The sequence below is a fragment of the Rhamphochromis sp. 'chilingali' genome (assembly GCF_963969265.1).
Source record: "Rhamphochromis sp. 'chilingali' genome assembly, chromosome: 10".
NCBI classification, from domain to species: Eukaryota; Metazoa; Chordata; class Actinopteri; order Cichliformes; family Cichlidae; genus Rhamphochromis; species Rhamphochromis sp. 'chilingali'.
Window position 1 is genome coordinate 16,303,137 of NC_137937.1, and position 15,528 is coordinate 16,318,664.

Sequence of the window (15,528 nt, forward strand, 5' to 3'; positions counted from 1 at the left end):
GGTGCCCCTTGTACCAGCTGAGCATGGTTTAAATGGCACAAGCCGCCTAAGTATTGTTGCCGAAAATGCCCATCCCTTTATGACCACATGCAGTATAAAGCATCTTCTGATGGGTGCTTTCAGCATGATGACACGTCACAAAGCTCAAATCGCCTCAAACTTTTTTCTTGAACATGACAATGAGTTCAGTGTATCCAAATGGCCTCCACAGTCACCAGATCTAAATCCAATAGAGCATCTTTGGGATCTGGTGAAATGGAAGATTCACATCATGGATGTGCAGCCAGCAAATCTGTAGCAACTATGCTATCATGTCAATATGGACCAAAATCTCTGAGGAGTATTTCCAGGAGTATTTTAAGTCAGTCCTGAAAGCAAAAGGTGGTCCAATCTAATGCTACCAAGGTGTAACTAACAAAGTGAGTGGTGAGTGTATATTTAGGTGTCTAATTGTTTAAGTAATTACTTAAACACAAAGGGGTTGCAGCTCTAGTTTCCCAACAGCTACAGTATTAAAGCCATTACAGGCAGGCTTACAGTGAGCTCAGCTTTCTCATTTTGTATGCTAATTAAAAACCTGAGATAAAAATAACACCTGTAAAATCATCAATTAGCGCAAACACAGCTGCTCATTACCGCCAGAGACAAGTAATTCTAGGATGACACTGCCAGTCCCCGGTAAGTGCCCTGTCTTTTGTGGCATTTTCTTTGAAGAATATATTTGCATTTAAGTTGCACTTATGAAATACATTTTCATGAGGTAAAAAAGTTCTTTGTGAAAGCCATATATCATCTAAGCACAGCTCATGTTGTAAAATATCTTATATTTACACATGTACAGAACCTTATGTGGCATGGCCGTTCAAGGGCTGCTGTCATGGCCAAAAGATTTGGACCACGAGGAGTTTAAACTCTCTTTTAAAGGAGAACCACTGAGTACTCTGGGACTGCACGTCAGATCACCTTATAAAATATCTCATAAATTGCTCCTCAGAGACAAACTAATAGTGATTTAAAGGCTCATATCCTTGTTGTTTCCTCCTCCATTTATCACACTGCAACGCATTCTATTTAATCAGCACGACAACATGAGGACTGACACTGAAATATGCACAAAGAAACACTGAAGAACAAACCATTATCACTAGCCCTGCGTCATATGCTGTTGGTCTTTGCTGTGACAGTAAAACACTTCACACCCACTGAGTTATGGACTACAAGACTTCTAAAGTAGCTCTGGCACTGAGAAGTTTACATTTTTAGGGTATATCCCACAACAGCCCTTTCCTGTTTAATGGTTTGTTCCTCTCCAAATCACTGTTTGTAAGTATTCATTAATACTGGCCATGAATGATTCACAAGTACTGCTATTTTTGAGATGCTCTGAACAGTTGTCTGGGCACAAAAATTTGGAACTTGGAAAAAAAAATGCTCAGTCTTCCCATTCTCCTAGATCCAATACATTGACTGTGAGTGGACATAATGCTTTGGTTCATGTGCGTACACTTGTAAAAAGGCTCATATTCGAGCTGTTCTGTAACAAATTCCTATACATTTGTTAATAATAATGAAAAATTACCAAAGTAAACCACACACACACACGAGTGGGAGAGAGAGGGGATCCATGGATCCATTTGCTCAATTGGTTGTTCAGTAGGTTGTATTGATTGTGGTTTCTGTTGCTTCTTCTATGCTCACAGGAGATTGCATGCATTTTCTCTTCCTGTCACACACTCACATACACACACACACTAGAGACTAGAAGTACAGACATCATGCCTGCATGCCAAGGATCAGTGATTCCTGTGGGAGTGCTTAGAAATTCAACACATATGATTGGCTGTCTCAGGAATTGTTCCCTAGAGGAACATGCCAGTCCACAGACAAGGAAAAAGTGCAAAAGAGTAGCTTGCAGTCATGATGAATAATTTCTTTGGCCCATCCATTAATTATCTTCATTCCAAACTCTTTTTCTCCCATTCTGTTACCTTTTCTATATATACATAAGGTTATTGTGTTTAATGAGATCTGCTATTCATGTCTATTCACATTGTTAGAGAAGCTTTTGTGAATAAGTGAAGGAAGAATGTGAAATCAAAGAGCAAAAAGGCAAAATAGCAAAAAGAACATAATTAAAAAGAAATTAGAAAAATTAAAAATGAGTTAGGGGCAAAATTGTCTTATGGTCAACAGCACGGGGGCCATTTCAGATGCAATTCTCATTCTGCAGCTGCATGAATGAGATGTGTTCAAGGCTTTTAGTGTAAAATGAAATCGGTCACATCCTGCCTGAGAGCTTTTTAAAACACTGGATTAGACTCCTTCGCCAAGGAACTAAGCCACTGCCTGGGGCTCAACAAAAAAACAAAACATCACAGTCAGGAATGCACAGAGTGGAGCGAACTGAGCAAGAATCGAAGAAAGAGAATTTAAGGGGTGAGCGCAAGCCTCTGTAAGAAAGATAGAAAGATTAAGAAAAGTGGAAGGAGACCTCGCAGAGAGGAAACAGCAACTACACACAGATGGTGCAAGTGTGGTGAGGTGGGAGTAATTGATGGCCTGCTGTCTGGGGTAGTCAATATCCTAAAGATTGGGTACATAAAGTCAGTTGACTTCAGTCCAACCCTGCAGGCAGAGAGAATGAAGTCGCAGGCCTTTGATAAAGCAGGACCTCCTTTCCTTTTAATATATACACATATCCCCTAAAACTCCTATTAGTGGGCACTGCTTATTATCAGTGGGACTCGGTCAGAACTCACTCCATTAAGCTCTAGTGATGCAGCACAAGCCTTGAAGTCAGAGAGAGCAGGCTGTAAAGTGATGATATTGGGATTCTTAATAAAAATCACACCATCTTGTCAAACTGGGGATATTATTGTGCTTTAACTTACAGTTGATTTGTCAGAAGGCTAAAAAAATCAATTTCTTCCTTTGTGTTTTTCTTGTTTTTCTCTGTTTGCACTACGTATTGTTGGGAACAGCAGGCTGTGATCTTGAATTACGTCTCATTAGTCAGCATTTGCTGAGATGTGTTGGTACAAACAGGTACAACGACAAAAACTAATATCTCTCATGGACTGACTGTCTAGTCACTTCAAATGCTGTAAGTGCTTTTTTTTATGCAACCTTGAAAAACTGAGTTAATTCCAAAATACAGTATTAGACGACAGAAAACAAGAGGGGAGAGAAAAAGGAAATGACAGGGGTCCATGAATACATTCGAACCACAGTGCAATTTCATTATGATATTAATTTCAGTCACAGTCACCATTTAGAGAAAAATAGCTCAACAGATTTACACAAATCTTGTAAACAAGGTATTTTGTTCCACCCAGCATTACACTCAATTTAATCCACTCACACTCTTTTGTTATTATTATTATCATTTTAATCTTGCATTTGTATACATTGGAGTTTCTTTACTTTGGCTTCTAGTTATGTTACTGATATGTTTTCTGGAGGATCGAAGTGAAGGATCAGAGTACTGTAAATGTTTTTGGACACAGAAATCAAAGGAAAAATGTGTATTCCACATTTTCTGCAGGGATGAGGTAGAGTGTTAAAGAAATGCTTATATCAGTGAGTAAAGACGGGTTCTTCTGTTTTACAGACGACAAGCGCAGCAAAGGCACAACACTTTTCAAAAGAGCTTCAAGTAGACCAAACCTTTGTCTTGTCACAATAACATTTTGCAGTTTAGCCAAGCACTTCAGCAAAATAATTCATGAGCGTTAACCTTGGCAGTCCCACTGCAGCACTTTACAAATATACAAATTCTGCAGAGTAATAAATCAACACAATGTCCATTTAGAATAATCATAAAAAATTATTTCTTTTGGTTGACTCTGACATATTAATGTTGATATATTGATCAAAGATATAGATGTGGCAGTGAGGACATACTAGAATATATACTTATATTTTATAGCTGTGTTTCTCCTAAAGAAAAACTTGTATGTGTAACAATCCATACCAGGTGCTAATGCTTCAGCCCCAGATCAGCTGAGTTTGGCTTTGGCGTGGAACAGAGTGGACATCGCACGGAGTCAGATCTTCATCTACGGACAGCAGTGGCCTGTAAGAAGCAGATACAGTATAAGCCAGAATATATGTGATGTATACATACTGTGTTATTATTTATATTCACAGGATGTTTGAACCTGATTTATTCGCACTGACGTCTCAACTCTGAGTTTCACAGTAGTTGAATTTGAACTTAATGCTAATACTGCTCTAATAATTATAACAATAATAGCTCACGATGCTCAAAGTTGTTTACATGAGAAGAAATACTTGATGCAGTTCTTGTGTATAGGATGTGATATCACTGTATACTGTGTATGTCCTAGGTTGGTTCCCTGGAGCAGGCGATGCTGGATGCCTTAGTTCTGGACAGAGTTGACTTTGTCAAGCTACTGATTGAAAATGGAGTCAGCATGCACCGTTTCCTCACTCTTTCCAGGCTGGAGGAGCTCTATAACACGGTAATGACAAGCATAAAGTGTTGAAAACACGCTTTAAAAAAAAAACAAAACCTCATTCTATTACTTTTTTCTTTCTTTCAACAGCGCCATGGACCATCAAACACGCTGTACCACCTCGTCAGAGATGTCAAAAAGGTATGACCATCACTGCCGTCCCAGTAGCTCTGTTGCTGTTCAGTATGGGAATGTGGTATATTAAAGAAGACAAGTTTGACTCCATAGAGTTGCAGTTGCTTTTTTTGTGGTGTGTGTTGTTATGCTGTTTGCATCACTCCGTATATATCTACATTTTGCACTAGTTGCTGTAAACTGCAAATAGATGCCGGCCGGCTTTTCTTTTTCAGCTGGAGTTGCGGGCTGCAGTGGCTGTGTAGTGCTGTGCACGACTCTCATCCCTCTCATGATTCCTCAGTTTACTCCTTTCTTTATCAAAGGCACACACCACCACGGTAAACAAACACTACATGTATTAAATATTGTTTTATCCGCAGAACTCGGAGCAATACTGAGCAAAGTGAGACCACAATGGAAATGCTGCAAGGCTGAAGAGCTTAGTAGTCCCACAGTTTGTTTTAGTTTTAACTTGTATTTTAAATGGCCTGTAACGTGATTTCTTGAATAGTGATAGTTGAGACACAAGGTGATTCAGAGAGCTTACAGGGGGTGATAGAAAAACATTTATAACATTTAAATAAGGGGTGTCAAACTCATTTTACATTGTGGGCCACATGTGAAGAAGTGTAACTGCACATTTAATCTGTGAGATATTTTAATATAGGAAAAAGAAGTGTAATTTCAGCAGCACGTCTCAGTTTTTGTACATGATACAGAAATGTGCTTCAGTACATTAAAAAATGTCACTGCATGACTTCGGGCTTAAATTGTAAGGAAAAAATGTGTAAAATGACAGAAAAAGCTCTGGCATGTCATAGCCTACACAAGGTTTTTTTTTCTTTTCCTCTGAAACCAATGTAAAATCTTTTTTGTTTGTTTTTAAATGTTTACTATATATTAGATAGCAAAAAAAAGCTTAACCCCCCCCCCCCCCCCCCCCCCCCCCCCCCCCAAAAAAAAAACAAAAAAAACCAAAAAAAAAAACAAACTTCTATGGTGCCTTAAAATTGCTCATGATAAAAGGTGACAACATATATTTTACATTCAGCACATATTATAGTTTTGAGAGATGATAGAGAGGTCAACAACCATTACCATTAGCATGGAGACATGCTCATTAATTGTAGTGTTACTAATTGCAGTGACGCCACATGCGCCTCTGAAAGTGTCTGTAATCTCCCCTCCTTTACTTCTTCCCCTATCTTTGCACAAACTTCGATCTCATGCTGGTGTAGAAAGCAGGAACACGCAGCGTACAGTAACTGCCATCTCACTGCACCATTTCACCAATGTGCAAAACATACACTGTAGTGCATGGCATAACGTTACCATCTCCTTTCTGCAGAGCTGTGTGTAATTGCAATAGTGTTGCTGAGTGTTTGTGTGTCACTGTTCTATCATGGTATGGTGCTAATTAGATTTAAATTTAGATCTTCATGTCATAGCTGCTTCCTTTCTTTTTCATTGGTCTTTGAAGACTGTTAGGCTTTACCGCTGGCATTTAATGGCTATTAATTAGATTTAAATTGCAGGTATTTTGCTAATATCAGCGCTATGGGTGAATGCAGGCTGTATTCAAGTTCAGTCTGCAGATCAAGAAAAGCGATCGTCATAGAAATGGGTTTCTGTACTACACCTAGTAAATAATCAAATGAATAGCAGAGTAAATGAACATTGTAGCTTTATGTACAGGTTGTGGCTTTAGTGTTGCTTTTCAAACAGGGGTTGGGAAGGCATCCTAATGTAGTAGCAGTGTGCTTTTTACCCTCAGTTTGCTTTGCTATTTACAAACTGAGAGCTCAGGAGATAGCTAAGAAGGGTAAGAAATGTGGCTCCAGTACACAGCACAGTATATATTTCACCAATGTCTTTACAATTATCATCAGAGAGGTTCACATAGTTTGGGCAAAAGGTACCTTTGTCAAAGCACCTGGTTTAAACTAGAGCCGTAAATGTTAGAGGCAAGTTTTAAAAGTTTCAGTTAATCATTAGTAAGTCCGCTAGGACTCAAAGCTAACTACACAAGAATATTAAGAACTGTTCTGTAAGAGCTCAGAGTGCATTCATAGAAGCTATTAGCTTGACCTTTAACACCAATTACAGGAGAGATCAACAGCTACTTGCTGGTACATGTGTATATACTGCACATTCATTTATTAGTGTAAGAGAGTGGAGAACAATTATTATTGAAGTTTTTTTTTTTTTTTTAAAGTACATGCCATGACTTTTCCAACATCATTGATCCTCTTTGAAAATTTGTCTTCAGGTAAAGGTGATAAAGTCAAACAAACAACATGCTAGTGCATCTCAAAAACTTATCATAGTGTGAAAAAGTTTGTTTTTATTTTCCTATTATGGCTCATAGCTCGTGAAAATACAAATTAAAATATTTAATTTCAAATTTGAGCAAATCACTATTCAAACAGTATAAATACAGAAAACGCCTGCTGACTTGGCAGTTGTCCAGATAACTTTCCACAAGGAGGGTAAGCCTCAGAAAAGGCTGCCTGTTTGCAGAGTGCTGTAGCAAAGCACATTAATGAAGAGTTTCCTGGAAAGGGAAAGTTAACAAAAACAGAAATGAGAAGACTGTCGAGAAAAGTCAGTTCAACAACTTGGGAAAGCTTCACAAGGACTGGACAGAGGCTGGTATCAGTGCATCAAGAGCACCACGCGCAGATGTTTTTAGGAAAAGGTTTTCAACTGTTACATTTCTAATATCAACCCACTCCTGAACAAGAGACAAAATTAGAAGTCTCTTACCTGGCCCAAGGAGAAAAACAGAACTGGACGGTTGCTCAGAAGTGCAAAGTTCTTTTTTTTTTTTAGATGAAAGTAAATTTTGTATTAGATTTAGAGATCAAGGTCAAGGAGTCTGAAGAGAGGCACAGAATCCAAGCTGTCTGAAGTCCAGTGTGAAGTTTCTGCAGTCTGTGATGATTTGGGATCATCTGCGGTTGTTGGTTGTTGTCGGTGGATTGTGTTTTATCAAGTCCAAAGTCAACACAGCCATCTACCAGGAGATTTCCATCTTCATGGAAATGCTTATTACTTTTCATTTTCCAGCAGCACTTAGCATCTGACTTGAAATAATTTACTTTACATTTACATGAAAGTTTACCTGTTTGAATTAAATTACAATGAAAAAAACGTTTTTCACAATACTCTCATTTTTTGAGATGCACTAGCAGAGTCCAGTCCAGAGTCCTGTAAATACCTACAAGTCTAACAAGGGACATAAAAAGGTCTCTAAATCGTTTGAATGAAATCGTTCAACTGGGCAGCCTCAGTAAATTTAGGCAGTGAGCAGTCTCAGTTAGCCGCCTCCAAATATTTTGTCACGTGAACTGTGACAGAAGAAGAATGGGGCTGAATTCTTCCACAGCAATGTAAAAGACTGATGAACTCATTTAGAAAACTATTACTTGAACTTAAGCGGTTCAGAATCATGGGATGCATTTAGTTTTTCACAGGTTTGTATAGGTTAAAGATTTTTGGAGTAATGTTCTCTGGGCTCAGATTTGAATTGCATCAAAAACAAATTGTGGGTGAAATTTGAAACGGTGACTGCAAGAAAATGGAAAGATTTGTGCCTTTAAATTTACAAATTCCCTTGAGCACACAGAGGTTAATCCTATTTAAGTCTTTTGTGTTGGGTTTTTTGTACTTACTTTTACCACAGAAGAATATCAAGTAATTGTTAGCAATTAAATGTTAGAAAAGATAAAGAAACCACATTTTAGAATCAAATGCTTTCTTATTTACAAGTGCTAAAAAAGTCAACAGTTTCTAGTGGATATACTTATTTTCATCCATGAAACAGTGATGGGTAGCACACAGTGGATTTCTAGGATACCACATCTGATTGAAGAACAGTCACGACAGGTAACTGGTGTCTCAAAGGAGCAGTGGCTGCCAGGGTAATTGCTGCAGGGTTGATGTTGAGGGCATGAGGAGGAATAGCGAGTGTCGACATGGTTATAGTCCACATGTGAAGGTGCTTCTGTTTCAATAGTGAGTCTCACCTTCCATGTTAATAGCTGTCCGTCTATCTTTCCACTCTCTTCCAGGCTAATGAGTCATTTATACTTTCCTTCTCCTTTCTTCTCCTCGAGACTGCATTGAACCTCACTGTGAAGATCTCATTACATGCCTAAATGCAAATTATGACAAATCATTCACTTTTTTTTTTTTACATGCTTTGTAATTGTCCTCAGAAATTACACTCTCTAATTCACGCTGCACCTGAGATTTAATTCTCTCCTCATTTTCAGCTCCTCTATTGAATATAAAAGACTTGCACTTTGGGGCTTTATCGTGTCACATTGTAGAAAGAGTAATGGGATCCCTGAAACTGTGATCCTTTTTTTAAAAACAACTTCATTTTTTCATTTTTTTGCTTACAGTATTGATAAAACTGTTTCACGTTTCTACATGGAAAACAAGACCCGTGTAAATATCAAAAGCCAAACAGAACAACAGTCTGGTTGAGACAACAATTTATTAAAGAGACTGGAAGAGAGATCTTGCCCGAGAGTTTCTGTGTATCTCATTTCTCCTGCTCTTGCTTATCATGCCGTTTATTCACTGACATTATGTGTTCTTTCCAAGCAAGAGTATCCAGGGTTCAGTTGGATCTACTTCAAGGTGAATCAGATAATCAAGTTTTCTTTCATAGCCAAAAACAGTTTGATATGGATTTTGTGCAGTGAGTGTATATGGCTGTGTGATTTTGTTTTGTACTCTTGTTTCCCTTCCTGTGTTAATCAGTCGGTGTGGGTCGTTGCCTGTTAACCCTGTTTGGTTTTTAGGGAAACCTGCCCCCGGACTACCGGATCAGCCTCATTGACATTGGACTGGTCATTGAATACCTCATGGGCGGGGCATATCGGTGTAACTACACCAGGAAGAGGTTCCGAACTCTATACCATAACCTCTTCGGACCCAAGAGGGTGAGTGAATGAGTCTCACCTGAATTATCCTCTTAGTGTTTAATCAATTTCAGATCTACTGTCATTAATCCAAGGAGCAGCACCAGCTAAATGAGCCTCATTATCAAACGTGTCCTCATAAGGATAAGTGGATAATAATATATTTCTTATACTAACATATTTATCAGAGAGTCTAAAGGTCAGCTGCGCTTTGCGGATGGTAATTAATTAACTTTTAGATGCAAGTTTTGATGATTTTTACCTGACAAATGGCAGAAAAGGAGATCTGCAGTGGGAGGTCAGTGAGACACGTGACTTTTTTTGGACAAAAAGATGGGAGCGGTTTTTAGTAATTTTGTTTTTTATCAATACCAATTCCAGAAAAATATTAGTCTGAAAGTACAGCAGAAAAATAGGTAGGAATAAAAATGACTGAGTCCAACATTTATGCTGCACTTTTTGAATTTATCACAAAAACCAGAGTTACAACATGAAAAAAATAAACAAAAATGGAGACTTCTTTCTGTTAAAAGGGAGTTTTTCCTTCCCAGTGTCACCAAGCCTGTGATTTGGTGCTATCTAAATATATCTAAGTGCATAATTACTTATGTAAGTGTAATTGCCTGAAATCAGAAAAAGGCACCAATATGTTTAAGGGATTAATTTTGGGTTTCAACTGAGAAGAATTTAGTTAATATGCACATACTTACACAAATTTAGCTTTTATTTGTGTGTCAGGGTGCTGTTGATCAGCACAGGTTAAATATATGAGCATTGCTTCCCCTGTTATTCATTTACACATCAAGTAAAGTAGGAACATTGCATGCCCTATCATAAGCCTAATGCAACAAATCATCTTTGTGTAGCAGTTGCTCTTCATTATGCGCCGTCATCATCATCAAACTGCACACAGTTCATTACAACCCCACCAGCAAGTTTTCTTGGTGATTAGTACACACAACCAAAGTGACAAAGTGATCTCTGAAATCGTGCTTTGTTTGATGGTTGTGTTTTATACTGCTGCACATGTTGCACATTATATACATTTCACATTCTGTTTTCTCATTCTGCCTCGAAAACCTGCACACTTGTGAGGAAAATGTAAACATGCATAACTGTATAAAACACAATACTTAATGATGCACTTTGGTATTTGCACATTCAGTCGTGTGATTGTGAGCGTTGTGTGCAAGTGTGTATGTGAACCTTTGTGCATCTGTTTATCTTACTGTACAAGATTGCATGGTAGCCACAAAGCAGCTGGAAAGGCACAGATAACGTTTGAGGTAAGAAACAGGAGAGACAGAGCAAGGAGGCAAAATGAGAGACAAAGAAAGACAGAGTCACCTCCACTTTAACTGGGATTTTCTAGACCAAGTGAATGCACAGCCACATAGTTATGTGCATGCACACATAAACACATGTTAAGGAAGAACAAAGTCTTGAAATAGATGTAGATATCAGAATCCCCACAAGAGATTTGGGTTATTTTTACCAACTCAGATGATGGCTCATGAATACATAATTCATACATGCCCTGCTTTAATGCAGATACACAGTACTGTACCAGATCTACAAATATAAATTCATTTAATACATGCAAGCAGAAAAGGATTAGATATTATTGCCATATATACAGTCACTCAAATGAGCACAAAGTGCCATCCCTAAGTATCAGTTCCATTTTGAAGCATGCAAATAAAAGTCAGTGATTTACTCTGTTTAAAGGATCTTCTTGGCCTGTAAGTCTTGTGCATCAAAAGTAAAGTGTGCTATAAAATACATTCAACAAGGTCTCGCTGTGTGTTAATGTTTCTTTTTCATTTCTAGCCCAAGGCTCTGAAACTGCTGGGGATGGAGGTGAGTCTTGATCCAATCATGGTTGTTATTTAGTCATTCCTTCACTGTTCCTAACCCTTATCTCTCAAGCCTCTTCACTTAACTGATCTACAGTTTACTCATCTAAATAAGTGTGCTCATGTGTGCCGTGTGCCTCTCAGTAGATGAAGGGAAGCTCTAGATGTATATTTAATCTATTTTGCTGGTTAGTTTTATACATTTCTGAGTCAGCTGAGTGCTTTTCACACAAACAGCCAATAAAACAAAACAAAGTCATTTTGGTTTACAGCTTTTTCTCAGATTTATGGACTTTTTAAAAAGCTGGAGACTCATGCTCCAGACAGTTTAAATGCATATATATCTTGCAGTGCATTTCAAAGCAGTCCTGCTGTATTCAGCTGAATAAGCTATGGATGACCTGATCAGATTCATGTGGTGTGTGGTGTAATTTCTTAAAGCTTCACAAAGCACTGTTCCTCGGAGGTATTTATACGCATGGAACAAACATTCCTTTGTTTTTCTGTATGTTGTGAATTTATCCCCCATGTGTCGGTGTGTGTTCTCTGTTGTTTTTGCCACGCCATTACCTTTCTATCTTCACAAAGCCTATTTATCATCTAGCCAGTATGTATGTCAGAAATACTGCTGTTAAAGGGTGACAGCTGTGAACCCTGAAGGGTTTCTTTTGTAATACTTGCAATCATTTCAAGCATTGCGATAATTTCATTTCTGAATATCACTGAAATTTGCTAGCTTATACCAGATATTTGTCACTATCTGTAATTGCTGAATATTTTACTGCTCTGCAATCTTTTATGTCCAGCTGATCTCTTGCACTGAAAGTTATTTTTCAAATGGATTTAGCTGTTTTCAACAGTCTAAATGTGAAATTATGTCATTTAATGACTGACTGGCAGCAGCTATGTCTCCAGAGACAGAGAGCCAACTTGGTGAAAAGCCAATAAATTTACCTCTTGTAAGGTTTTTTACTATTAATTGAACTGAAACTATATTATAAAGAAGTTAAATTATGTTTAAAATCATGCGGAGATGTACATGAGCCCATACCCGCTCTGCGTTATCTAGATTGTTTAGTATTTGGCACATTGTGCTCTAGCTTGTCTCTTCAAAATATAACTTCCCAAGCATTTATAGAAGATCAGTTTAGGCGTCTAGATGCAGTCGAACCAAAGTGTTCTTCAGAGGTTTACATCATGTAAAACTTTCAAATTTCTTGGCTGACACTTGTGATCAGTATTTACAATCCAAACCACATATATGCATAATGTTTTCCTTCTATACAGAAAAGATCTGAAAAATCCCTAAGAAATACTTTTATACAGATGCTTCTGTTTCCCCACTAGGATGACATGCCAATCCGAAGAGGTCGTCAGAAGACGACACGTAAACGAGAGGAAGAGGTAGACATCGATTTGGACGACCCAGAAATCAACCACTTCCCTTTCCCCTTCCACGAGCTGATGGTGTGGGCTGTGCTCATGAAACGTCAGAAGATGGCGCTGTTCTTTTGGCAGCATGGTGAAGAGGCCATGGCCAAAGCCTTGGTGGCATGTAAGCTTTGTAAGGCCATGGCACACGAAGCATCTGAGAACGACATGGTGGATGACATTTCCCAGGAACTAAACCACAACTCTCGGTGGGTGACATGATATATTTTCATGTTATCCCAATCTCTCTCCGTCTGGCTCACTCTTTATCTTTCCCTCCCTCTGCCAGCTTATTCGGTTTAAACAGGATATTCAAGTATAGTTTTATATATAAATAATGTATATTGTAGTACTTAGAAGAGCTGGAAAACATGGAAACATGCTGTAAATGATTAATGTTAACGCTGAGCTAAGAGTCTAGACAGGAGCGTCTACCTCATACATCAGTATGTGTAGGTGGATGTACATACACACATGCCTTCCCTCATACAAACTGACCTGTTTCAGACTAGCTCTCATGGGATGTAAGTGACGCACATAAAAAGATCTAATAACATGCATCACCATTAGTTAAGGATGGGCATGTGAGATTGAGGTAATGCCTGAGATGAACACACACATTTGAAAAGATAACCTTGTAATTGACATATTTGGAGTTAATTGTCCAAACAATATTTGGATTCCTGAGTGAGTTTGTATCATATTCTGCGTCATATTCAGGATAATATTCAATTATGAACCAAACATTTTTTATCCATCCATTGTATGTGAAGCCACTAATGCTGCTATATATATATATATATATGTATATATATATATATGTATATGTGTATATATATATATATATATATATATATATATACACTGAACAAAAATATAAACGCAACACCTTTGTTACTGCTCCCATTCCCCATGGGATGGACGTAGAGACCTAAAATTCATTCCAGATACACAATATAACCATCCCTCCCAAACAGTGGTCACAAATCAGTCCAAATGTGTGGTAGTGGGCACATCTGCTATATTGAGATAATCCATCCCACCTCACAGGTGTGCCACATCAGGATGCTGATCTGACATCATGAGTAGTGCACAGGTGTACCTCAGACTGCCCACAACAAAAGGCCACCCTGGAATGTGCAGTTTTGTCTCACAGCAAAATGCCACAGATGCCACAAGCAATGAGGGAGCGTGCAATTGGCATGCTGACAGCAGGAATGTCAACCAGATCTGTCGCCCGTGCATTGAATGTTCATTTCTCAACCATAAGCCGTCTCCACAGGCGTTTCCGAGAATATGGCAGCACATCCAACCGGCCTCACAACCGCAGACCTCGTGTAACCACACCAGCCCAGGACCTCCACATCCAGCAGGTTCACCTCCAAGATCGTCTGAGACCAGCCACCCAGACAGCTGCTGGAACAATTGGTTTGCACAACCAAACAATTTCTGCACAAACTGTCAGAAACCGTCTCAGGGACGCTCAACTGCATGCCCGTCGTCCTCATCGGGGTCTTGACCTGACTCCAGCTCGTCGCCGTAACAGACTTGTGTGGGCAAATGCTCACATTCGATGGCGTCTGGCACGTTGGAGAGGTGTGCGCTTCACGGATGAATCGTGGTTCACATTGTTCAGGGCAGATGGCAGCTGAGAATGTCCCAGTTCTTGCATGGCCAGCATACTCACCGGACATGTCACCCATTGAGCATGTTCGGGATGTGCTTGACCGGCGTATACGACAGCGTGTACCAGTTCCCACGAATATCCAACAACCTCGCACAGCCATTGAAGTGGAGTGGACCAACATTCCACAGGCCACAATTGACAATCTGATAGACTCCATGCGACGATGTGTTGCACTGCATGAGGCAAATGGTGGTCACACCAGATACTGACCGGTTCTGGGTCCCCAGACTCCCAATAGCGCAAAAAACTGCACATTCCAGGGTGGCCTTTTGTTGTGGGCAGTCTGAGGTACACCTGTGCACTACTCATGATGTCAGATCAGCATCCTGATGTGGCACACCTGTGAGGTGGGATGGATTATCTCAATATAGCAGATGTGCCCACTACCACACATTTGGACTGATTTGTGACCACTGTTTGGGAGGGATGGTTATATTGTGTATCTGGAATGAATTTTAGGTCTCTACGTCCATCCCATGGGGAATGGGAGCAAAAACAAAAGTGTTGCGTTTATATTTTTGTTCAGTGTATATATATATATATATATATATATATATATATATAAATAAAATAAAAAAAATTTGTTCATAATTGAATGTGATGCTGTAAAAAATTAATGTCCTGAAATGAAAGTATGAGAAAAGTATTGTGTAGGATTTTGGAACCCAATTAAAAATTTGATATAAGCGATGGTACTGGTACAGATGTTGCTTTGAACATCTGAGAAAACTGTTGTGTTTCTGCATGTATTTGTGTTGGCCACATCATATTTCTTTCATTTATCAAAGATATGTTGCATTTAATATTATCCTTGTAAGTCATCTAAACATTCACCTTGTAACCAATTCACACCGCACAGTTTTTATGTTTGTACATGTGTTTTATGCCATAATAATACCCTCAGACTTGGGGCCAGGTGGCCAGCAGTGTTATGACCAGTTGAATAACATTTTCACTTTTAGGCAAAGTATATTGCTGTCTTGATTCATGACTCAGTGTGCTTGTATACATACTTTATATATTTT

At 38.8% G+C, this 15,528-nt stretch overlaps 1 protein-coding gene across 2 annotated transcripts in view; it reads left to right on the forward strand.

Moving 5' to 3' along the window:
- Window positions 1–15,528, forward strand: part of trpm3 (transient receptor potential cation channel, subfamily M, member 3) — a 156,741-nt gene that overhangs the window by 123,571 nt on the left and 17,642 nt on the right. For both annotated transcript variants that reach the window (XM_080895143.1, XM_080895142.1), the window contains 6 exons: window positions 3,977–4,077; window positions 4,350–4,484; window positions 4,569–4,619; window positions 9,410–9,550; window positions 11,360–11,389; window positions 12,733–13,025. In XM_080895143.1, coding sequence (XP_080751269.1) covers window positions 3,977–4,077; window positions 4,350–4,484; window positions 4,569–4,619; window positions 9,410–9,550; window positions 11,360–11,389; window positions 12,733–13,025 — 751 coding nt within the window. The remainder of the gene's footprint in view (window positions 1–3,976; window positions 4,078–4,349; window positions 4,485–4,568; window positions 4,620–9,409; window positions 9,551–11,359; window positions 11,390–12,732; window positions 13,026–15,528) is intronic.